Source organism: Sciurus vulgaris (assembly GCF_902686455.1).
Source record: "Sciurus vulgaris genome assembly, chromosome: 14".
Classification (NCBI taxonomy): domain Eukaryota; kingdom Metazoa; phylum Chordata; class Mammalia; order Rodentia; family Sciuridae; genus Sciurus; species Sciurus vulgaris.
Window position 1 is genome coordinate 52,745,269 of NC_136475.1, and position 24,729 is coordinate 52,769,997.

The window sequence follows — 24,729 nt, forward strand, 5'->3', positions numbered from 1 at the left end:
AGCAGCATTTGAGTATTTAAGGAAAAGATATTTCAGAAAAATGAGAGTTAAAGCATTCAGAAGGTCACTGCACTGCACCTCATGACAGACGAGAACAAACCTCCTAAGAACCTACAACAGTACAGCAACTTTAAAAGCCCCATCGCCACACACAACTTGTATACTCCTATAGAGACAGGTTTCTGGTTTCTAGGAAATGTGTGGACAGGTCTATTCCTACCTTCCCCATCTGTTGCAAACTTCTGGGCGGAAGCATTGACGCCTCTCACACGCTCTGCCTGGATTCCAATGTCTGCTTCAACCAGAGCATGTTTCTGTAACAGGTCTTCCACGCCGAGTAGGTGTTTGCCGTAGTCTTGAGACAATAATAGCACCTGGACACAAAGGCAACAGAGAAGAAACCTATGAGTACAACCTTGACTTCAGCATCATATCATCTTTGGACAAGCAGAGAGTCAGCAACCAAGTTATAGCTTTCCTCTGGCTTGCCACAGACCCCCACCTTTAGGGGAAGATGATGGTAAACAAACCAAATCCAAGTACAGTGAATCCCCAAACCAGCATTAGGAGAAATATAGTAAGACACAATAAGGCATTCTTTTCTTTCATCTACCTTGAGAGCAAAGAGGCCAGACCCACACTAGGCACAAACAGAAAGAGGGATGAGGACTTGTATGAAGGATTCTAAAACGTGCACTGAGGCTTTAAGAAGAGAGTGCTACACTAACGCTATTCAAGAAGAAAAGATAAAGGTGACAGATTTGTTCACACCAGAGTTTAAAGGAATCTCTTAGATGTTGCAGACCCCTTGAGTGAATAGGTTTCCTCCTCTAAAAACTTAAATTGGTATGCCTCCATGATACTCATATATACATCAGTGAGAGAAGAATCTGGCTTTCACAAGCCACACCTTCAACCAAATGAGGAGAGTAGGATCAGGTGGCTGTCATGTTTGGTAAAACCCAAACAAGGTCTGGGGCTTAAGTTTAAACCCATTAACATTTAATTTTGTTTCTCCCATCAATAAGTCAAATTATTTTCCATCAATTGTCCAATATTCTCTATTCTGTCTTACCTTAGGCCCAGAATGGAGCTGGCTGATCATGGACTGAAACTGTGAGCAAAATAAACCTTTCTTCCTGTAAATTGTTACCATCAAGTATTTTGGTCACAGTGAAGAAAAGTTGATCAACACAACCATCTGGCCCCATCCTACAATCTGTATGTATGTATGTATGTATTTATGTATGTATGTATGTATGTATGTATGTATGTATGTATGTATGTGTGTGTGTGTGTGTGTGTGTGTATATATATATATATATATATAAATAAAATCTCCACATTCCAACCTCACATTGACCAGATGAAGCAGATACTAAGAACAAGCTCCAATTACAGACAAAAGTAAGTACAAAAGAGATTAGGCAACTCAGGCATTCATGATCTGAACTCAAGATCCCTGCTGCTGGCCCATACTTTGTTCAAACTGCCCACGTTACCTTCTCAAAGCAGTAATCATTCATGCATAAAAAAAAAAAAAAAAAAAAAAAAAAAAAAAATCAATGGAACTGAAATCTAGTTTAACTTTAAAGAATTAAAAACAAAACCACAACTTGATTGATTCTCAACACTGGAATATATCTAGGTTGGCCCTAAGTCATAGTAACAGACCACTCGCTCACTACTGAACTGGTCTTTGTGACAACAGTTTCACACTTCCAATCTCATTTAACTTGTGAACTGTCCATCTCTCCATGGGTAGTGTGGCACCCCCTGGCTTTACAGTGTGGGCAACAGACACAAGGCACAAGCATATGAGGGACCAGTGGGTGGGTCCAACAAAAAAGAAAGGCATGGTTAGATAAGCTCTGGTCTCATTGGCTTTCGGTTAAGTGTTACCTTCATCTCATCCATCCAGTCCATAATGTAGAGCATTTCCTGGAATATCTTCTGTAGCCCTAGGTTCATCTCGAGACGCTGTCTCCGAGCCCTGAGCAGTTCCAGCAGGTATTCCCAGAGCCGGATGACATTGTCCTTCCTTGCTGTGATGCGTTTGATGTCATGGTAGTTCTCTGCCTCGAGCTCCCTGGCCACAGCCACCACAGCCTGCACACGCTCCTCATAGGCAGCAATGTCTGTCTCAATGGCCTCATGCTTTTTTGTGGCAGCCTCAACGGCAGGAAGGTCAAATCCAAAGTTGTCCTACAGTGAAGAAGAATGAAAAGAAGCACAAAGTCAGTCATCCAATCAAAAAAGAAAGAAAAGAAAAGAAAGAAAAAAGAAACAGAACAGAGTCAAATCCTAAGTCTCCCACTGCTCTCTCTGCCCTCCCCCTAGGACCCTTAAAATTCCCTGTTGGAGCTCAGATGCCCTCCCTAAAACAAATCAACAACTTCTCCTTTGAAAGAAGGGGCCCAGCTCATACCTAGCAACTAACTTAAAGAGACTAGAGCAGGTGGTCATTGATGTCAAACCAAGGAAATGAAAGCCACTTTCATTTATTTCATGACCAGTCTCACATTATTGCCTTGAGGTTGGTTGGTCAGACTGAGGAAAAGGGAGACATTTTAAAACCTTACATGTAAATGTGAATGGTTCACACACACACTCATTGGCTTTAAACAAACTCTGAGCTGTTTCCAAATATATGACGAGTTAGATAAATAAAAAGGAAAGTATATCGGAAATTATAAACATCCTCTACATGGGAAGTGGGCAAGATGGCTGGACAGGCACTTCACAACACTGAGAGCAGATGAGCAGCTGTCCTGCAGTCTTGGGCCCCTGGGTACAGTCAATATTTCTAGACTACCCCAGGAATGGTTTTGTTAATAATGTCGAGAGCAGAACCTGAGACACCAGACGCTGGTTTTCGCTCAGCCAAGTCTCCCTCATAGCTGCCTTGCGATCAAATCTGCGGGCAAGCTGTTCCAGTTTCTCCTGTCTTATGAGCTCGTTCCGCAGAGCCAGTTCTCTCTCATGTTCTGCTTTTTCCAGTCTTTCCCAGGCCTGCAGAAATGAAAAAAGAATGTTTCCCTGCGATGTTGAAGAAAATTTCTTTGTCTAGAGCCAACAGCTAGTATTTCTCAAAATGACCCAAGAACTTGAAAGGGAATTTCTCGTTCCCACCCTCACGAACTCCTAAGCTTTGAGAAAAAATTACTTTTCTCTTGGTGTAGCCTCCTGGGACACTCGCCCCTATGGAAATCCAAAAACCCTGTGTTGTATTTGGAATAGGAAACAGTGCAGATATGGAGTGAACACAACTAAATTATAAATCTCTTGTTTTAAAAGGAAACCAAGTAATTATCTTAAATAGCTCTGATCACATAAAAAAGATAAATTATTTTTCTCAGAACAAAATAGGGTTATGAATCTCTCATTTACTCTATCTTGTGCTACTTATAAAAAATTCCTAAGTCTGAATATTTCTTTCAAAATCCTAACCTACTGTCCACATTAATCTCTATAATGTGTCTTATTCACATTTAAAAAAAGATCCAAACATTCCAAAGAAATTTAAGTGTGTACCACTAATCAGAGTTCTGGAGTTTTCAAATTTCCCACTGTGAAATTCTATAACTGCAGACATAACTGTATATACAATAATGGAAACTGTTTATCTGCTTCTCTGATGAAAGGAGTCAACTTCTCAAGCCCACAACCTCTAGATTTCGAATACATGAAGTAAGGTTTCAAGTTCTCCTTTGTGTAACCTGAAGATATTCGAGTTAATTGCCTCAGATGGATGAGGGATAAACTGAATATATCTGAGTAACAAAGAAAAATGGCCTGGACCATAGCTGGTTTGATAGAATCTGACACTGTCCCCCGAACTCCAATAGATGGGCCTATTACAAATAATCCCTGGAGCCTCCACCATGCTTGGCATTCGTCAGCGGTCATTCATCAGTTCAGCAGGCCAGGAAAGATCCTTCTGTTCTTCTGTCCTCTAAGGCATCAAGACCCAGAGACAGAGCCTGAAGATTGAAGCTCAGGGCTGACAAAGGACTGGATGGAGGTTTTACCTTGTTGATATCAGAGATGAGCTTCCCCTCTCGGGGCATGTAGACCTTCTGATTGTTGGCCCTCATCTTGCTCTGAATAGTGAAAAGCAGCACTTCCAAGTTCCCCTTCTCAGTAAATCTAAGCACAGAGAAAACAGCTATGAACATGATTTAGTGAATTTTGTTTCTTCAAGGGGGAAAATTCATTTGTTACTGGAGGAAAAAAAACATTTCACACAGTCACACAATTTTAAAAGCTATTTATCGCTCATCTAATTTATGTGAAATGTGTGTTAGACAGCAGTGGGCTGCGTTAGTTGTTGGTCATTACAAACCTTGGAATATGCCAAACTGTATAGGTTATTGTTTCTTTCTTTGTTTTGTGGTTGTTTGCTGTTGCTGAGATTTATATTTGAGGGCGTTAAGGGCACACCATACTCTTATTAAACACCTCAAACAAGGTTAAGTCCTGCACAGTAGACTTATTTCATTCAGAGAGCCCAGTAAATGTACTCAACTAGGATTACTTCAAACGTCTACCAAATATTTTCAATGAGCTTCAGAGACCTCACCAAGAATTTTACAACTGAGTTTATAGAAAAGTGAACGACTTCAGAATGAGAGTAAACAAGAGATAAAATTCATGATCCTTATTTGAGAACTGTGAACTTAAAAAAAATAAATATATATGAAAAAGTTAAAATTGTTGGGCAGTAATACTGGATGTGAAAGACTATGTAATGATTTACTGTACTTCTTTATCTAACATCATGTTAATGTTTATACATTTTGTTATAGATTTAGTAGGCTAGCTATAGGTTACTCTCTCAGACACACCTTAGGTTTTATAATACACAATAATTGTGCTACTTTTCTAAAATCCAAAAAACATGGTATTTTGAAAGACATTTGACAAAGGGTTTTGGAGAAGGAATTGGGAACCTGTATCAACTCTTAAGATTCTCACATATCCTGTATGTAAAGGACACATTTCTGTTAGAAAGGGCTGAGTAGGAGGCACGATTTACAATAAATCTCAGCAACACAAACTCAAAGGAAGAAAGGACACTGGTGAGAGGTATTCAGTTAAGAGCTGAGATCACTGAAGTCAGAAAACAGGGGTCTACTGGATGCTATAATCTCTCCTGCCATGTTAATGGTAATACATGACGATTTTCGTCTTACTTGGGTGGTTTCTCCACAGTGCGGTAAGTATTGAATGCCTGAAGCTGCTGTTGAACCCCAACCAGTGAATTGGCAAATTTGCGATTGTTCAGAATAATGATGGTTTGTTCAATCCACTCCAGAAGGTCAGAGGCAAGTGATTCATATTTTTCAATCATTTTTTCTGTTTCAATAGCATTGTCAAGCACCTGTAAAAAAGGGTTAGAAAAGCTCAACATCAAGATCATATCACCATGCAAGGAAAACATGATTGCAAACCTACAACTAGCATGTGCATACTTAATGACTGGCTTTGAAATGGTTCTGTGTTGCTTTGGCACAAGCATTTTTTAACTCAAGGAACCATTTGATAATAGGCAGTCAGACAGTGGCTATTACTTGTGAGCCATGACAGCAGAACTCAACTGCAATTGGTTCTGTAAACTCCCAAGCCCCAGGGAAAGATTCTGAATGACTTCTACAGTCCAACCTACAAAAATTCCTAGAGAAGCAAAAAGGGCTTCATTTAGCATGATCCTGTCCCGTTAATTTTCTGTTTCACTGCACTGGTAGGACAATGTCATCTGATCTCAGGTGTTTTTGAAAAGATACAGCAGGTGAACATCAGTCACATGGGAAGTAAAAAGCCTAAGACTGAGACCTTTTCTATTATGGTCAGCAGGATTTCATGGCCATCACATTAACAGACTCTATGAGACTTTCAATACCCAATTTTTTAGAAAGGTTGAGGGGAGAAGTGTTTGTGTCTGGGACCCCCCCAGTTCCCTTCCTAGATAATTCAACCATCACCCTGACTCCCACCTCCCATTGCCCTTTGGGAAGAAGAGGGTTCTGCCCACCTCCCTGCCTCAAGCTACTGGGTTTGCCATCACAATTGTGATGGGCTCAGAGAAGAACAAGGTGCTCGGTGGCAGGACAGAAGACTCAGATTTGAATTATACATTACAACTTAGAATACTTGTGTGAGCTCACCTTTCCAATTCGTTTTCCTTCAACAGCCAAGGCCTTCATCTTAGAGAAGTAGTGGTAATAAGTCACCACGTAAGTGATAATGGATTTCTCATCAGGGTGGTCCACACTGATGTCTGTAACCCAGAAAAATACTCTGTTCAGAGTGCTGCCAATCAGGCAGGAGGAACAACCTGAAACAATTGTGCAACTACACTGAATTGCCTGGTACCTTCCTTTCTTTACACTTGAGAGTTCTGTCATAACTCCATTATTATAAGGATGAGGATGAAGCCATATTACTGATTGTCATATGATATGAATATTCATAAAATGCCTTCTACAGGTGGTGTTTGGCTCCCTGCCTTACCACATACCCCTAACTCCTACCACCAAACTGGTTTGTGTTTCTTAGAGTTCTCATCTCTGCCATGGCCCCAGAATCTCTCCAAGTCACTCGGTCTAGACATCTTTGTCTCCTTGTTACCCATATCCAGTTAGCCACGGAATCCCTGCTATCACGTGACCAGACCAGAAACACTGGCTCCCTTGCTGGGTTTCTCCCTTGCTCCACTCACTGCGCACAGTGACTGCCCTTCCAGAAGGACAGCTATGAACACATTTTCTCCTAGCTCAAAAGTGCCATTCAGTGTAAAAATTACAATATAAGCCCTTTGGTCCTCCAAAATCTGGCTGAAACTTTCCTTCTCTTTTTATTTCATCAATACATCCCTCAAATATTCAATGCCAAGCATTGTCCTAGACATTTCTAATTCTTTAGCCTATGACTATATATCTGAACCAAACCTGACTCGTCACCACTCCGTACACATGTCCCCTGCTTTCTAATACGCCTTCCTTTCCTCACAACTTCCCTTTCCCTGAAATGGTCTTCCTCACTTATCACTTATTATTATCTTTCAAAATCCAGTTCAAAAGTTATAACCCCAATACAGCCATTCCTGATTTCTCAGCTGGAATTATTCTCTCCCCGTCTTCTCCCTTAGGATTACATACATGGGCACACAGTCCACTTTCCGTTGGGTATTATTTTTATTCATTTGCCTCCAAGATTCATTCTCCAATGGTAACCCTGTCTTAGCCCCTTATGCCACTCAACTTCACAAATTCCTAGTGTGTTGCCCTGTAGAAAGTAAGTAGTCAGTAAATATTTACTGAGCAAGAAAGCAAATGGATGAATATGGCAAGTCTTTAGTATGGCTATACTGAGGGAAGCACTATCCTGGGTCAGATTAAGAACACACAGGACAGTTCTCAGCAGATGTATCAGGCTCTTTTTCAATGTACACTCATACATATACTTTAATTTCATTCTCTAAATAGCCTGTGAAGCAAGATTGTTTCTCTTGTTTTAAACATGAGAAAACTACAGCACAGGGCTAGGATGCTCCCAGTACAAGGTCAACAAGGCAGCCAAAGACAGAAAGTGCCAGATTATAGCTGCTGTTTTCACCTGAGGGCTCCTAGGTCTGTTCAGCCCCATCAAAGTGTGCCCAAAGGGGAGAGAACTGGAGGATAGCCCAAATAAAATGTCAGACATGTGCGCAATTTAATAAACATAAAATGCTAACATAACTGGAAGGATTGAACAGGCAAAAAAATTCTTTTTTAATTTGTCTACAAGTATCTTTTAACTGATAATCTTTGGGGCATGGACAACTAATAATAGTTGGGTCTAATCTCAGTTTGGGACTAGAACTAATAATCAAGATAAAACCCACACATGCCTATAATCCCAGTGGCCTGGGAGGCTGAAGCAGGAGGATTGTGAATTCAGTCAGCCTCAGCAACTTAGCAAGACCCTGCCTTTAAATAAAATATAAAAAAGGGCTGCAGATGTTGCTCTGTGGTTAAGCACCCCTAGGTTCAATTCCCAGAACCAAAAAAAAAGATATCGAACCCACAGAACACATATCAACTGCCATTTTTAGCTTCTGTCTTCATGATCTGAGAAACATCAATCCCCTTTTTACAGGGTGGTGATTAGAAAAAGTAAAGAATAAGTTAATAAAACATTTTGTCAGTGTGATAGAAAAAAAAGAGGTTCTTTGTAAAGCACAAAGGGCTAACACAATTCTCCTTTCCATAGTAAAGTAGGAGTTAAAGCATGAAGATTTATCATGACTGAAGGAATTTTACTTTTCTGTTTATATTAAGAAATCATTTAATGGGTTAGCACAAAGATAATTTTATCTCAGCTTCCTGTAGAGAACATATCAGTGAATCTGATGCACTGGAAAATAGCAGCAAACCAGCCTGGCAGCCTCATGACCTCAATCTGCCCTTGGGGAGTTAAACTTCCTGTTGTATATTTATAAGAACTTTAAACTTTCACTCACATACCCATAGTTTCTCCAATACTTGCTGCTCACAGCTAAGAGAATCTATAAAGCCCCAGCACTACAAACAAATCCTTATATATTTTAAGTGTTTTTCAAAATCAGAAAACATTGGTCTGAGAGACCACACTGAAATGAAACTTGGAATTAGGATTTTGTGGACTGTCTCACACAGGCCAGTTCTGTGCCACCTGCAGCTGGGCTTCAGGCTGCTACAGAGACCACAGTGCACAGCGTTAGTTCCATGAGGAGAATGGGGTGCAGTAAGTCATAAGAAAAAACTGAGTGCTGCTGCTGCTGCTTCTACCCACATTCCCTTTCCCAGATGCACTCTCCTCATTTGTAAGTTATTTGCTCACTAGCAAACAAAGCTCAGTGTGTTTCCCAGTCTCCACCCATCCCAAAGCATCCACCTTCAGATGAATGTCAGCCAGCAAGCAATCACTGAATGCCTGAGCCAGGTTGTGTCCTATGCGCACAGGCAATAAAACCCTTCCATGACTCCCCACTACCTGCTGAATAATCTCTAAAGGCATTAGCTTGTGAGGCACCCAACCTTTTCCAGGGGTATTCACTACTGTCACCCTAACCACCATTCCAACTGATCTACAGTGCTCAAACTCTCCTTCCTCTTTCCTGGTTCTGTACCTGTTGCATGTGCTTCCCTCTGCCTAGCACACCCACTCTTTCAGACTGTTAAATCATAATCATCTTTCAAAAGCCTTTTCCAATGCCACCCTTCCCACAAATCTTCAAATAATTTCCATAACCAAAATTAAGCTCCCCTTCCTTTGATAATTCCTAAAGCATATTGTATAAATAGAAGATATGGACATAAGACAGGTTTTGTACTATCCCTTTGCTGCTAGTTAAAGTCCTACCTTTCATCCTTGAGTCCTTACCTTCAGGGTCCAACAGTTTAGTGAGGCCAAGATGCTGCTCTGCCAGGTTAAATGCATTCTGCAGATTGTAGTGTGCATTGGATTTCTTCAGTTTATCAAAATCTATCAGATCAGGTCTATGTAGAACAACAGCAGCCAAACAACAAAAATCATGATTTGGAAGCAAATTATGTAACTAATGAGTCATGATCATTACTCCAAAAATGTTAAAATAACCACTTAGTGGAGTTAAATTACAAAATCATGTAATTATTTAACAATGACACCTAATTTTTGAATAAACACTTTAAGAATTTATTAAGAGAATGGAAGATAAAGGGTGAACTTGTTTACTTTGTTTGGGAGAATTTACATATTCTCCCATATTTTTCTCATATGGAATGCAGAAATTTCCACTGTGGTGTAACATCTAAGGCAATGGACTTGAGAATCATAAGTCACCAAGATCTGCTATGAAAGAATGGCAACATTCTACTCCACAATTGTTAGCATGATTTCTTCAGACTTACCTGTGTTTGTGTATCAGTGCATTGAAGGCCATGCCATCTCTCCAGCTAGTGGTGAAATTGTGAATGTTGACATTGGGGTACCTGCCAAGGACAAAGTACAAGAGAAAAGTAACAGAATCACCAAATAAAGGTTTACACTTTTGCTAAATGTAGTGTTAAAAAAATGTATGCTTATAGCTAGGCACAGTGGCACATGTCTATAATCCCAGCAATCTAGGAGGCCAAGACAGGAGAATGACAAGTTCAAAGCTAGCCTGGGCTGGGGGGGTATAGCTCAGTGGTAGACCTCTGGATTCAATCCATAGTGCTACAAAAATAAACAAAAAATATGTCTGCTAAGTCCTGTAAAATCCAAGATAGTGCCCATCCTTAAAGTCAATTATGTCACAGCATGTATCCCCTCAACTTCAATTTGCTATAAAATATATACTTATGTAACTTCTCCTGTGTGGTAATGCAATCTCTCAAAAGGAATAATCCTAGATTTAAAGCACTACTCTTACTTTGGAAAAAAAATGACCATAACCTAGATATGGCTGAGGCCTCTTGCTTCCTTTGGGTTTTCTACTCCACCTAGTAGGACACCAGCACCAGTAGTCACTGGAAACTGAATAAACACACCACTCTGAGATACAAGGCAGATGGAGCTACCTCTTCATGTGATACTCGGCTTTTCTTTATTCCTTATGTCATTTAATTGGATGAAGTTTTATAATACATTAAGTACCTCCCTTTAAAAACTTGCCTATGTTTCAACCTCATCCCCAGTAAGCTATTCTGTACCATTCTGGTTATTAATAAGGTTATATCTGTGGTTGATTAAAGGCTCATTACCTGACTTGACCTGCTTATTAGGTCCTAAGCTCTTTATAGTTTCCATACTTCATATTCATTAGTTATAGCTACATGTAGTATTGACAGTAACTCTCCAATTTACTCGATATAAAAATCAAATCTCATTAAGAACCTATGACCCTAAAATATTTTGATAACTTTACAGATTTAGTATCAGTTGAGCCCAGAGAACTTTGGTGACAACGAAAAAGATGCAGTTTTCTACAGTTATCTTCACTAAAATTTCAGTGAAAGAATAAAAGAAAGGAAAACCGGGACTTAAAGATTACTCTTAAGTTTACTAAGCAAAGTTCCCCCAAACAGAAGTTAAAAGGAGAAGAAAATGCACAACAGCATTTTAAAAATATAATGGGTGTGATTCTTAATAATGCTTCCAGGATTTTAAAATTCAAAATATAATAGACTCTGGAGCTTCTTTGAAAAAGTGAAGGCAACTGATTGAAGAACTATGACAGGTCCAAACTGTAAATCAGAACTCCTTCCATTCAAGAGCTAGCTGAAATGGCAACACAGCAACTGCTTATGTGTTAACAAGCCCCCTCAATGGAAGCCATGGAAAAGACACTTGTCAATGCCTTAGAAGTGATGACTAAAGCAGAACTCAGTCCTGGGAGAAGCAGCCCTGATATCCTTTGCTCACCCAGCTGTCTTCATCTGGCACCATAATAGCAAGGCATCCTTGGCAGACTTCTTCTCTTTGTTATCTTCTGTTTCCACACTGATGTCCTGGATCTAAGATTTACAAAGAAATATTAGACAAACAGATGGGTCAGTGGTCTAACAGCCACTGAAGACCAGGTCTGCATTTATATAAAAGTCAAATTTAGATCAAAGCCTTACCCTGCAAACTACTTGCTCATATGTCAATGAAAACTGCTTCCTGAAGTCAGGGCTCAGCTCAGAAGCACCAGCCAGAGCTGGGTTTCCTACTTATACAGAGATAGTGCTGGAAGGAAGACAGCTACCTGTATGATTTCCTAGCACCATTAGAGTTGTTTCTGCCTGAGACCTGGTCTTCTAACTATAAGCGAGCACAGTGGTTCTCACAGCATACTTGGAACCTTATCACAGCCCAGAAAAATATTTAGTTGGGTTTTTCATAACCATTTTTTCAAACAAATATGTGGACTTCATTGATGAGAATACTATGGGCACCACTTCTCAAAAAAAGAGAATGCTTAAATGCCATGCTTCCATGGTCTGCATCTGTAAGCTCCTCATAAACAATGTGTGTTCAATAGAAAGTCTCATCTACTGGCACCAAAGTCACCCACACTACCTGGGTCTGAACTGAGGCTCTACCATCCAAGTACCTCAATTTCCTCATCTGAGGAATGGCAGTCACAACAGCTACCTCACAGCGCTGCTGTGTGTCTTAATGAAGTAAACAAGTGCCGAGCTCACAGAAAAGACTGGTAAATAGCAGTTCTTGGGTTAGGAGCCAGCTCCCAGTTATGATGTTAAACAAGTGCTCCAAATACCCTTCTGGTTGTAGTTTCTTTCCCATAATTAAATTTGGGATGTGGGCTGGAACTGGATGGATCAACCCAGGAGATCATCTTTCACCTTCCACCTCTAGCCATCCCAAGTTTCTCTGTCCTACCTCCTGTCAAACCCCTCCATTAAACCTAAAAATATTTCCCAGAGTTCTTTTTCAAAGAGATACAAAGCGGACAACATATCTAAATACAAAATTAAATGTTGTAAACTTTTAACTAGGAAAAAATATCTAGAAATTGAAATATCTGCACTTAAAAAATAAAAAACTTCATTTTTAATTGTGGTAAAAATGCAAAGTCTGAATTTGCAAAAACCTCAAACTCTTCTATTAGAATCATTAGCTCACGTGCAAAGTGAACAAGAATAATCTTCAACCACTGAGTGACAAAGACTCAGGCTGGAACTTTATACACTAAACACTGTCAGTTTTCTCACACTTCTGTATGAAGAAGGGCATCTTTTTCCAGATTTGCCCATGTAGCACTGGGTTCAATTCTTAGCACCACATAAAAATAAATAAAGTAAAGGCATTGTGTCCTTATACAACTAAAAAAAAATTATATATATATAAAAAGAAGTTCTAGCTATCTTTCTGTGAGACTAGGCAAACTCAAGACTTCCAGTTTCTCTCACCATCTTTTATTCTCTTTAAAGGCATAAAACCTGTGTTGCCATCAGTAATTAATGGATTTCTATTATACACATACAAGACAAAACATGTCCTGGGAACAACAGGGAACACACACAAGCACTGGGAACTTAAGACTGCATATTCAAGAGCTGGGGGAAGGAGAGATCTCTGTGGACACACAGGGATGCTTCACTGCAGAAGCTGAGCCTTGGCCGATGCAGAATTAATCCGTATCTATAGAACAGGTAGAAGAGGCTGAGTCATGTAAGAAACCAAGACCACAGACCATGCACTAGCATCAGCAGCCTTTGTATCTCCCCTCAAAGGCAAAAGGTTTGTATCAGCATTCACAGGTTGAAGTACAGAAAAAGGAAAGCTGGCAGGAAGCTAATTAGTCAACAACTCAACCCAATTCATGCTGAGAATCCTGAAAAGGGCTGCGTGTGCCAGCTCCCTGACATAGGAACAGTGGGTCAGTTATCAGGAACAAGATAGGCCACAGGAATTTTCCTGGATATATGTCAGTGACAGAATTAAAAAAAAAAAAAAAAAAAAAAAAGTAAAAGAAAAAGAAAAAAGAAACAATTGTAAATAAAGGTAATATTTATTAAACTGAATGTCAGTCTTGCATGAATTTAGCACAATTTTTAAATGAATTTTGTTGATGCATTAAAAAAAAAAAAAGATAGGCCACAATCAGGATGCCCTCCCGTGCTCTGATCACCACTGCTCAAAGGCAACAGACACAGAATGCTTTCCTCTGCAAAGCTGGGGCCAACCTCAAGGAATGTCTTGTTGATTTCACATCTACTGGCGTAAGACATGAGAGCAACGATTAGTGAACCTGATGGCATTCGTTCCATTTTCAATAATTCAGGAACTAAATGACAGAAACCTACATGAAAGTTGTGCCTGGGGAAAAAAATGTCCTTGGTGGTTGTGATTAAGTCTGTTAAGCTATGCCATCTTCTATCATGATCCCCTCCTCAAACCTACTTAATGAGAATCATGTGGGCTGAGCTCTGAAAATCTGAATTATTAAGAAGTTTTCACAATGGTGGCAGATGATCAGCCAGGTTTGGGAAACAGCTAGTCAGGGAGTCCTTTCTAAATGTGATTCCATTTTAGCCTCTTGCCCCCTCCTCACACATAGACACCCAGAACACTGGAAACTGAAGCCCAATCCTAGGCACAGTGAGGAGGAAGAGGGATTGGTGTCAGTATGAAAACATAAGATAGCTCTAATTTGATTTTTCACTTTCCCTTTTTGTGTTTTTATTTACCCAGAAAAAAAAAAAAAAATCAATCAGATCTTTATCAAAGGGCACAACAGGAAGGAAAGGCATGCAGTGCACAGTCACCCAGGAGACAAGACTGTTAAGATATTTGTTTGCAGAGTAACCTGACACCAGGGTAATAAGTCCTTCTTGCCTTTCAAATTTTAATTGAAGAGCCTGAGAAGGAAGCACACACCTGGAGAAGGAGTCCCAGGCCTCAGGCTGGAGGTCTTGAAATACCGAGCTCTTTCTTTTTTATGAGTCAGAAACCTGAGCAAGCCTACAAAACTTCTCAGGATCCTTGGTTTCCTCAAAAAGTAGAATTAGACAAAATGACCTTGAAAGTACATTCTGACTTAAAAAATACTTCTATACTCGGTGAAGTTCACAGTCTACTGCTAAGTAGACTCACATCAGCCTCATCCTCATACTTCTGCTCTGGAAAGTGAAATGGCAGACACCAGACAAGGTGTTGGGGAAGTAGTGGGGCAGGGGATGCAGCCTGAAAGCTACCACCACTAAGTCACATCTGAGAAGAGAGCCAAGACTGTCAGTAGCAGTGAAATGTGGGAGGATACAGTAGCTTCTATATGGCTCCAGGGGCAGCACTCAGTCCTGAGGGACAGATGTGACACCCCTGACTCTGAGATGCAGTTTCAAGCTGTTCTTCCTGGTCCCTCTGGCATGGGGAGGTCACCTCCACCAAGAGACCTGAACTTGGAAGATTAGCCTAAGTTCTGAGCATCATGTCAGCATCCTGGGTTGAGTCACTTACCTGGAAGCGAAGGATGATGGTCCAGATGAGGCCAAGGGTCAGCCGGTGATTCCCATCCACAATGTCATGGGACCCCATGTTCTCAAGATGAACTCTCTGCTCTTTCAGGAACTGAAGGGCCTTGTCCACATTCTCCAGACAGTGGATGCGCATTCTTCCTTTGGTGGGTTTAGGCTAGAAATGAGAGCAGAGGTGGAAAGAGATCATCCAATAGGGCAGAGACAGCCTGTCGTGCAGTGCTCCCCCAACCTAAAACACTAAAACTCTTGTGTGCTCATCTGTTCCAAAAACACATTTATCTAACAGTCTTGGAAAAGAAAAGTTTACTTAAGGGGTTGTAACCGATTACTTTCCAGAGGTCTGTTTAATTGTGGAAGCTACATAATTTACAAATGAGGACAGAAATGGGAAATTTAGAGAGACGCAAATCCAATTTTCATAGAGAATTTCAGTGCTACTGCTGCCATCTACACAGCTTTTTGCAGATGCATGGCCAACAACTGTGAGGATTTTCTAATTATTTTCAATACAAAAATAGATTTGTGGGCTGGGGATATAGCTCGGTTAGTAGAGTGCTTGACTAGAATTCACAAGGCTCTGGGTTCAATCCTCAGCAACACACATATACATACACATACACACACACACTTGCCACCTGCTGGCTTGAGTCATTTCCTAAGGATGGTACAAAACAAAGATGGACCACACCATCAAGTCAAGAGAATTTCCAAATGGTGGTTTTGTGAGGCGAACAGGGAAGAGGTTAAACAACAGGGAGTGATTTACTGAAAAGAAAGAAAAAGGGGGAAAATGAGAGTAGCCTAATTTGAATACCCCAAATGTTTCTTCCTTTCCCCTAGTTCCTTCCTTTCCCCCAGTTACATCAAAATCTAAATAAGGCCCTTGGAAGGTAAACATTCAAAAATAAACAAAAGATATATACATTTGTAACACACACACACACGCACCTACCATATGTATCTCCACAGTATCCGCTATACACACATACATATTTACTATAAATATTTATTTTATCTACCTACCTAATGTATGTACATACACTTCATTAGGTCACTATTACCAACATGACAAAACCAAGTTCATACTGGACTCCTGCACCTGCTCTTCATTTCCCATTCATTCCCCTCTGGTCCAGGGTGCACCTGGGGCTGATGTCATCATCTCAAAAACACCCCAACAGGAAGCACACACCCTCACCTGTCAGAAGAATACATTTTGCCTAGCTGACTAGTGGCTGCTGTTGATCCCTAGCATCTTCTTGGTCATCGCACCATGTCCCACCTATCTTCCAAGCCTCAGGGTCAAGGCCTGTCTTTCCTTCTTGGAGACATGTATAACTACTCTAATTCTCAGAGGTCTCTTCTCACAATTCTGCATATTGATTATGTGGACAGAGTCCAAGAACTCATCATTGCCTTGTATTTTTTATGATACTATTGTTTCTTATATTGCTCTTAAACTACTTCTAATTCAACTGCTGGCTGATTTTACGCTGCTATATTCTTAGGGGGTCTCTGGTTTGATTCTGAGCATAGGGTATGTGCACAAGTAATCTGAACACCCACGGGTGAGGTGACCTCCAGAGAGAAAAGGAGGCCAGGTGTGCGGCAACCTAGGCAAAACTAGGTAAACGCAATAGCCAGTCCTATGCCAATATATTGGCCATTTCCTGCTTTTTTCTTTTTTCCTCTACAGTTAAGATCTTCCTGACTTACTAGCTGGAAAACATCTGAATGGAAAGATATTTGGGTAACAAGTGGTCATTTCAGTCTACTCTGCCCAGTTTCAGATTAGTATTTTATACTTCCTACAGAAAAGGACATATAAGAATTGAAGAATTGGACTTTGACATCAAAGAAACAAAATTACAAGCAGAGGCCTTATCAAAAGTGGTAAATTCTTGCTTAGCATGCATGAGGCCCTGGGTTTGATCCCCTGCATTGCAAAAAGAGGATGAAAACTGAGCACTCTAGGTAGGCAGAAAAAGATATGATTGTAGACACTGTCTGAGGCTGCCACTGGCGCACGCTCTCTCAGAGGCACCCCCACCAGCCTCCTGAGTCACACTCAGTGTCATTACACAGGGATGGGGTTAGCTCCAAGTGAAGTGTGTGGATGCTGGTACAGGGGCTTCTGACCTTCCTTCCTGCTGCGGAGAAGACTTCTTCTCTTCTTGGTATATGTGTGGGTCAGTGCTTCCCAAGGTGAGGCAGATAGGGCTACCTCCTCCTGGTGAGAAGTGCAGAACTCCGCATTTGTTTGTTTTTTCCTGATCATTTCTTGGGTTAGCTATCATTTCTCACTACTGAAAACGTAACTATTCACAGCAGCCCCTTGCTCTTCTCATAGCCAGGGGCTTCGGGATGGAATGAAGCTCCTGGTTAAAACTCTGCTCCAAGTTGAGGGATAGAGATTTAGCTGTCTCTAAAAAGAGGTGTGTGAATTCTGTACATTTCTTCCTGCTGTTCAGAGGCCTTTTTTAAACTCCTCTCAATGTTTGTGTGCCTGGCTAGTGAGGCAGTGAGTGGTCTCTCTACACCTACAGGTGCTATTCCCTGCAGAGCAAGGAGGTCTGAAGCATTCTGTGAATCCCAGCAGAAACTCTCGTCTTAGTTCATACAGGCAGAAAAGGTTATTTCCTAAGTTGGGGTGAGGAGAACAGTATGATTAAAGCGAAAGGACTTAGGAAAAGGAGAACAAGGAATAGATGGGGGCTTCTGGTACCTTCCCAGCAGAACAAAACCACAACTAAAAAAACTATTCAGCAGAACAAAACCACAACTCTTTCAAACTTTGTCCTGAAAACCCAGATCTCAAATGATCACTTAAGTCTGGTTCACATTCAAACAAATGCAGCAAAGAGTCCTCCGAGAATCTCCTTTCCTCAAATGGGAAACTTCAAAACCTCAGTGTAATGTATGCACATTTGTGTGGACAACAGGGTGTGAGGCAGTGTGTAAGGGAGGATGAAGGTGCTTTCCTACAGGCTGAAGCAATGTGATGCACATCCCAGGGATCTCATACTAATTGGCCATGCCAGATGACCATAAAGGTGGTCCACTCCAGATCTGGATGCAACTCAAGTACTTGGGGCAAGGGTCAGTCATCAGAAACGGTGGAGCATGGGGCTGGGGATGTGGCTCAGTAGTACGGCACTTGCCCAGTATGCCAGAGCAACCCCCAGCACTACAAAAAAAGAGAAAAACAAACAACAAACAAAATGATATGGTAGTGTGCACACCTGTACTTCCAGCTACTCGGAAAGCTGAGGCAGGAGGATTGCAAGTTTGAGGTGAGCCTCAGCAACTTAGCAAGACCCTACTTCAGTGGTAAACTATCCCTGGGTTCAACCCCAGTACTCCCAAAACAACCAAACCAAACCAAACCCCACACCAAGAAGCCAGAAGAGATGGAAAACTGTGTTTTTTTTGTTTGTTTGTTTGTTTTTTTGCATTTTACCAGAGGGGAAGGGATGTGTATCTGCTTTTTTCCCACTAAAGTTGTACAAATGTGTATGTGTGCTTGCTTGCAATTTTCCTATTGCTCCTGGCCTTTACATTGTACAGGATGATGATATCCAAACAATCTCAATCAATAATTTACTTCACAACTATTTATCAGTAAAATTGGAATAGTATCGACAATTATTTCAAAAGGCTGCTACAAAATTAACTACTGTGGTATTCTCAAACCTAGAACCTCTCTACCAGCAAACGACACCTCAAGTATTTTCCTCCAAAAAGAAATTCTACTTTGAATAAAATGGGGAACTCCCCCTCTCCCTATGCCAGGGAGTTGGAACTGCTAAGAAGTAGCACAGCTCTCCGTGGACATGGGAATGTTTAGAGTATAGGACTCTCCCAGTGAGAGCCAGAAAAGTTGACCCTATCAATCGAAGGGCACGTTTAAAATGGGAAGAGAAATGTGCCCTAAGTACAGCAATGGCAATGTTACTCTTTTAATCCTGACACCCCAAACTGAATTCTAGCCTGAGAGAAAGATTTGGTGATAAGAGAAAAAAGTGGTCAGTAGTATCCCAAAGGAGCAGATAAGATTAAGGTGGGAAGAGGATATAAAAATATAGAAATACTGACCTTTGGGGGCTTCTATATAAAAACTCTAATTCAAAACTTATTGAGAAGTACCAAAAGTGTGATTTACAGAGATTTTAAATAAATATTATTACTGCCATACAGCAGTAAAGAATTCAAATTGGGCAAAACATTGTGTGATAAAAGTTATTGGGAGGCTTGCTTTATCATCTTATTACCCCACCTTTGTGATTTAAATCATTTTCCTGTATTTCGAAATTGAAGTTCGCCCATCTTCAGTGCAATATTAACCCCCTGTACAACAAAAGAATAAATAAGACAAGGCAAGGTCAGAGGATGTACTGGACACACACGAGGCAGAGCGAGAAGCAAGACTAAAGCTCAATAACGGGGCATGGTGGTGCATGTCTGTAATCCCAGTGCTGAGGCAGGAGGACTACAGCTTGGGCAACTTGATGGGACTCTGTTTCAAAATAAAAGGTTAGGGATGTGGCTCAGTGGGAGAGTTCTTGCCTAGTATTTTCAAAACCCTAGGTTCAGTTCCCAACCCCCACCCATAGAAAGACTAAAGCTCAAGTATGCCAACTAATTTGTCTTAGTTTTATTTGCTTCAGAGAGGACTTCTCAATGTTTTAAGGCACAATACTTGGAGGCAAGCTCAGGAAACATTACAAAACATTAATTTCCAGAGATAATAATGATATTCCATAGCTATACATGGAAACATATTGGTCAACTACATAGCTTCCAAGATCTAAAAATTCTCAGCTGCCATTTACTGAGCAACTATTGTGTGTTCACCTCTCTGTTAGGTGGTTTATAGCTGTGACCATAGTTAATCCTCAAAACATCCTGATTTATTGTAATTATTCTTTTCATTTTACAGATGAGGGCACGCTGGCTCAGAAAGATGACATAATCTGTCAGTACATGGCAAACCAAGACTCTAAAAGTCGTTCTTTTTATGCTACACTAAGAACCCAGAATACAGAATACAAGGAAGAAAAGTACACATTTCTCCGAGAAAGGAAGGAAGAGACTTGGTTCCCATCTGGTGAATAGCTTTCTTTTCCTTTAGAAGCTATTTTTATATTACTGAACTTGATCTTCTCAAAAGGAAGAGATAACAATGGCAAAAACTAAACACAATGGAGGAGGGGTGGGGGAGAGCACATCACTCAGTTATAAACACTTTCTGAAGCCTCACCCCCAGAGTGGCTAATTCTGCCAAGGAAAGGAGTGTCCCCTCTTGCTTCCACTAATTATCATCAGATTCCTAGTGTGACATGGGCATGTTCCCAAGGTAACATGTACATTTCTGTTTTGTTATTTCTGACAGGACAGTCTGAACAGGCTTTCACCCAAAGACAAGGATCAAGACAAGGCTTATGGGTCTGAGATTTCAGGGGGGCTCTGAAGGCAGGGAGACTTTCTCTGAGAACATACTTACTTTTACTGACCTTCTCTTAAATCATTTTTAACAAGCTTTCCTTCGCCTCCTACACTACTGTCCTGTGGTTTTTCAAAGGTGCCTTTTCTGTTTGCCTTTCCCCAAGGCCTCTCTATTCCAAATCTTTACCAACTGCTATGGTTTGGATTTGAGATATTCCCCCATCAGAAAAGCTCTTGTGAGAATTGATGCAGGAATGCTAAGAGATGGAATGATTAAATCACAAGAGCTGTTGGATTAATCCATTTGATGGACTAATAACTTCAAAGGACCACTGCACTGGTTAACTGTAGCAGGTGGGATGTGGCTAAAGGTGGCTAAAGGAAATAGGTCACTGGGAGCTTGCTCTTGGACTATATTTTGTCTCTGGTTCCTTATGTGAGTGTGCAACACACACACACACACACACACACAACCATCCCCTGGTTTTGTTGCTATCATGAGCTCAGCAGGTTTCCTCCACCTAGATGCTCTGCCTTGTCATCTCAGGCTCAGAGCAATGGAGTTGGCTGATCATAGACTGAAACTGTGAGCCCAAAATAAACATTTTCTCCTCTAAGCTGTTGTTGTCAGGTACTTTGGTCACAGTGATGAAAAGCTAACACACCAACCATAACTTTGTCCCAAATCCATGATCCATCTGCTTTATTAATCTAAGGGAGAAGTCTCTATGGTCTGAAAACATAATTCTAATTGCTCACTACAGCAGCCAGTCCAAGCTCTACCTGAAACAGTGTAGCCTTGGACTAATTACCCTGCATGGTTCCATCAGAGGCCCTTGGTTCTGCCTGGACAGCCCGATGGGCTGTGCAGCCTTGAATCTGTGTCATTTATACCCAGCAAGGTTTTAGGATTTGTAGAGCTATGGAATATATTCCCAAGATGGAAAAGAGAAAACAAATACTTCCTAGAGCCAAGCAGATCTCCTTTTTGAATAAAAGGAAGACACCAGGGACAGTTCTTTGCAGGGTGCTTTGGGAGGGCCCTGGGAGGTAGGCTGCCATGTCCCACTTTAGAAATAGCCACTCTTTCTCCACAGGTAGCCAAAGAAGCCCTGAAGCCACCTGGAAAGACAACTCTGCAGTGCTGGACACAGCACAGTTCTGGGAAGAATCCTCTGGGCCTTGAAGTGACACACACTGCTGCCTGGCCCTGACAGCCCCTTGGTTGGAGTTACAATGTCTACAACAGGAAGTGGTCACTTCCTGCAGTAAAACACAAGCTAGGGACTGTGGGGCAGAAGACTGGCCAACATGCAAGATGAATTCTAAAGAACCTGCTAATCCTGTTCAGGTGAAGAAGTAAGTAAAGACACGAACTGGCCTCAGGATACCTGTTTGACCAACCTTTGCTTATGTTTCTATCTTTTAATCAAAAGTGAATTTTACTACAGAGACAGATACTAGAGATGCCTCTCTAGTATCACTCAGGGTAGAATGGGAGGTACTAATTCTAAAGTCTCCTCTTATAGGTTATAAAGCCAAATTCGTTTCACACTAGTGTCCAACTTTCTCCCTACACATCAAACTTCAAGCTTTCAGAAGAATATCGGTGATTTTTACCCAATTAAAACTAATCAGGTGTGCCAGGTGCGGCGGCAGGGGGCACACCTGTAATCCCAGTCACTCAGGAAGATTGCAAGTTTGAGGCCAGCCTGGGCAACTTGGTGAGATTCCTGTCTCAAAATAAAAAAGTAAAAAGGACTGTCAATATAGTTCATTAGTAAAGCATCCCTGGAGTTAATCCCCAGTACTAAAAAAAAAAAAAAAAAAAAAAAAAAAAACCAAACAATTCAGGTAACACCACACTGAGTCCTGTTACCTCCTGCCTATCTCTTCCCTGGTCAGGATCTACTGATAAGAACTCAGTGGGAAAGGAGGGTACAACAGACAGGGTGGGCCACAGTCCAAGTTACATGACATACAGCAACACTAGCCTTGGGCAGGTTACTCTAACTCTGCTAATGCTGTCTACAAGGCAGAGGAAATACAGGTTGTCCACTTCACTAGACTCTAAGAACTAAATAACATGTGTGCCAGTATTGTGTAAATCCTAAAAATCAGACAGTATATACTGATGTTATCATCATCACTCCTTTCAAAAAAGGAACTCCAGTTTGACCAGGAAACTTGCCCATCAGGCAGCACCCCTCACCTGGGTCCTGTGGATACCATGGCCTCTCGTGGGCTGGCTGAGCCCCACACACTTCTAAGGTTTCTTGGCACTTCACTCAGAGGCTCCTTTCCTCCTCTCAACTCTAGGGATTTGAGGTCATTCATTTGCTACTCCAGCACACAGAACTCTATTATTTCGTTCTCTGTTTGTACAATTAGACCCCAATTCATCAGGGAATTACGTTCTTCCATGGCTGCTTGTTTGGAATAAAACTAAATTCTCCCATTTCCCAGTGATATTTAGAAAAACAGTTAGGTTCTATGGGCAGTCCACAAAATCCTGTTTCAACAAATAATACATGGCTGCTGTGATCTATAAACAAGGGTTTTATGAAAAAACTTGCTCAGAGTGGTTCAATATAGGATTTAAGGCTTAAGAAACCTCAATGGTAAATCTATCTTCTCCATCTCGCTAGCTCAGCTTGTTTTAGAATTAATGGTTGCCAAAAAAAAAAAAAAAAAAAAACCAAAAAAACAAAGCAACAACAAAAAATCCATACACACAGAAAAAAAAAAAAATCCATCTTTTTAGTTGCTTTTAATTCTTAAAGAGACTGATGAATGGAGTAAGATGACAGACTATCAGCAAACGACAAGCCAGCAAAAACCAATGGCATCTTGTGATTGGTAACACCTGGGGTTGGGGAAGAGCTCTCTCAGGGACAGGGAGAGCTCAGTGTGGCAGGGACAAGGCAGAAAACTGGCCACCCTAACTTAGAATCATTCTTTGCTATGGAGGCCCAGGAAAGGAAGGTACAGGCACAGGTAAGCCTCCAACCTTTATGACTTTGGCCATAACTATCAAAGTACAGGTTTGAGGATATTATGCCAGGGGCCCCTCTTGCTCCCAATGTTAGTGCTGCTATGGGTGAACCTTCACCCCTCAAATTCTGTTCTTGTCTGACACTGAGATCAAGGTCCAATTGCAGAGTGACCTGCACAGGTTTTGTGCTCACACTTTTACGTGTCAATATGACACTGAGGTAAAGGGTGGTTCCATATTTTTAGAGAATTTCAAAGTAGGACCTTTATGCAGAGTTGTAGTCCACAGTGATTTCAGAGCAAGATCCTGGAAAGTAATTTGTCAATTCAATCCCAAAGAGCAACAGCAAAGCCCCATGGTGTTCTCATTGCCCCAAGTACCTGAGACAGAGAGGGAGTGGACACTCTGGACACACAGTCTGCCCAGGCCAGGGATGAAGATGGGAAATTCTGTTCCACAGTGGATCAGAATCAAGTTCCTTGATAACACAAATGCCTGCCTAAAACTTGCTAAGTTTAACTCAAAGTCTATTGGGCCAAAATCCAGAGTAGAGTTAGGGTGAAATTTGCTGGATCATTCATCTAATATTTCTTTAAAGTTCACTAAGAAACATGCACGTGCACACACACGTACCCATCTCCTCCTTTGTAAAGGATTCTAAGAATCTATCAGTAAAGTAAATCTGACTGAGACGGAGCTCCAGATGGAGTGCAAACATTCGTGTTGCCAGGGATCCCTGGTGCAGAAACCTCAGCTCTGACGGAATGTTACCTGATGACACTTTAGCTGTGTTCATTAACTGATCCAGGCCTGGAAGCTCTAACCACCTCAATAGTTTTGGAACCTGAATACACGAGGATCCCTTGGGCAGCCCTCAGGGAGTTCTCTTCCCTGCTGGGAGGGTCTCTAACTTGAGGCCTACAGGCCTCAGCAGCAAAGGACAGAGTGTGGTTTGTGTCTGTTCCATAAAGTTCCTTAAACTAAACACCCTGAGGCCAAAGAGACTGAAAATCTCCAGTCCAAATGAACAATTTTACTCACTCAATGGTATCCTTACTTTTGGAATACAAATAACTGGACTGTTCAACCTATAATCCCGGTTAGCTGTGAGGAAAGGATAATAAATGAATTAAGGCAACTGAGGATTTTACAAAGTACCAGCTAAAAGTTTCTGATACTGACTGCTTAAGAGGGTGGAAATGGTGACCATCTCCATTCTTGGCCCCTAGTCTCCTAGGTCTCTGGGTCACAGTCTACAAAGTTATTGCTAGTGGCAAAAAAAGAGTAGGAGGTTTTCACACATAACTAAAAATTATG

At 41.1% G+C, this 24,729-nt stretch overlaps 1 protein-coding gene across 4 annotated transcripts in view; it reads right to left on the reverse strand.

The window, feature by feature from the left end:
* SPTBN1 (spectrin beta, non-erythrocytic 1) overlaps positions 1-24,729 on the reverse strand; it is a 181,037-nt gene that overhangs the window by 39,170 nt on the left and 117,138 nt on the right. For all 4 annotated transcript variants that reach the window (XM_079110171.1, XM_079110172.1, XM_079110173.1 and 1 more), the window contains 10 exons: positions 14,953-15,126; positions 11,410-11,501; positions 9,915-9,995; positions 9,406-9,521; positions 6,168-6,280; positions 5,196-5,383; positions 4,032-4,149; positions 2,854-3,012; positions 1,903-2,205; positions 221-374 (listed from right to left, as the gene is read on the reverse strand). In XM_079110171.1, the coding sequence (XP_078966297.1) occupies positions 221-374; positions 1,903-2,205; positions 2,854-3,012; positions 4,032-4,149; positions 5,196-5,383; positions 6,168-6,280; positions 9,406-9,521; positions 9,915-9,995; positions 11,410-11,501; positions 14,953-15,126 (1,498 nt within the window). The remainder of the gene's footprint in view (positions 1-220; positions 375-1,902; positions 2,206-2,853; positions 3,013-4,031; positions 4,150-5,195; positions 5,384-6,167; positions 6,281-9,405; positions 9,522-9,914; positions 9,996-11,409; positions 11,502-14,952; positions 15,127-24,729) is intronic.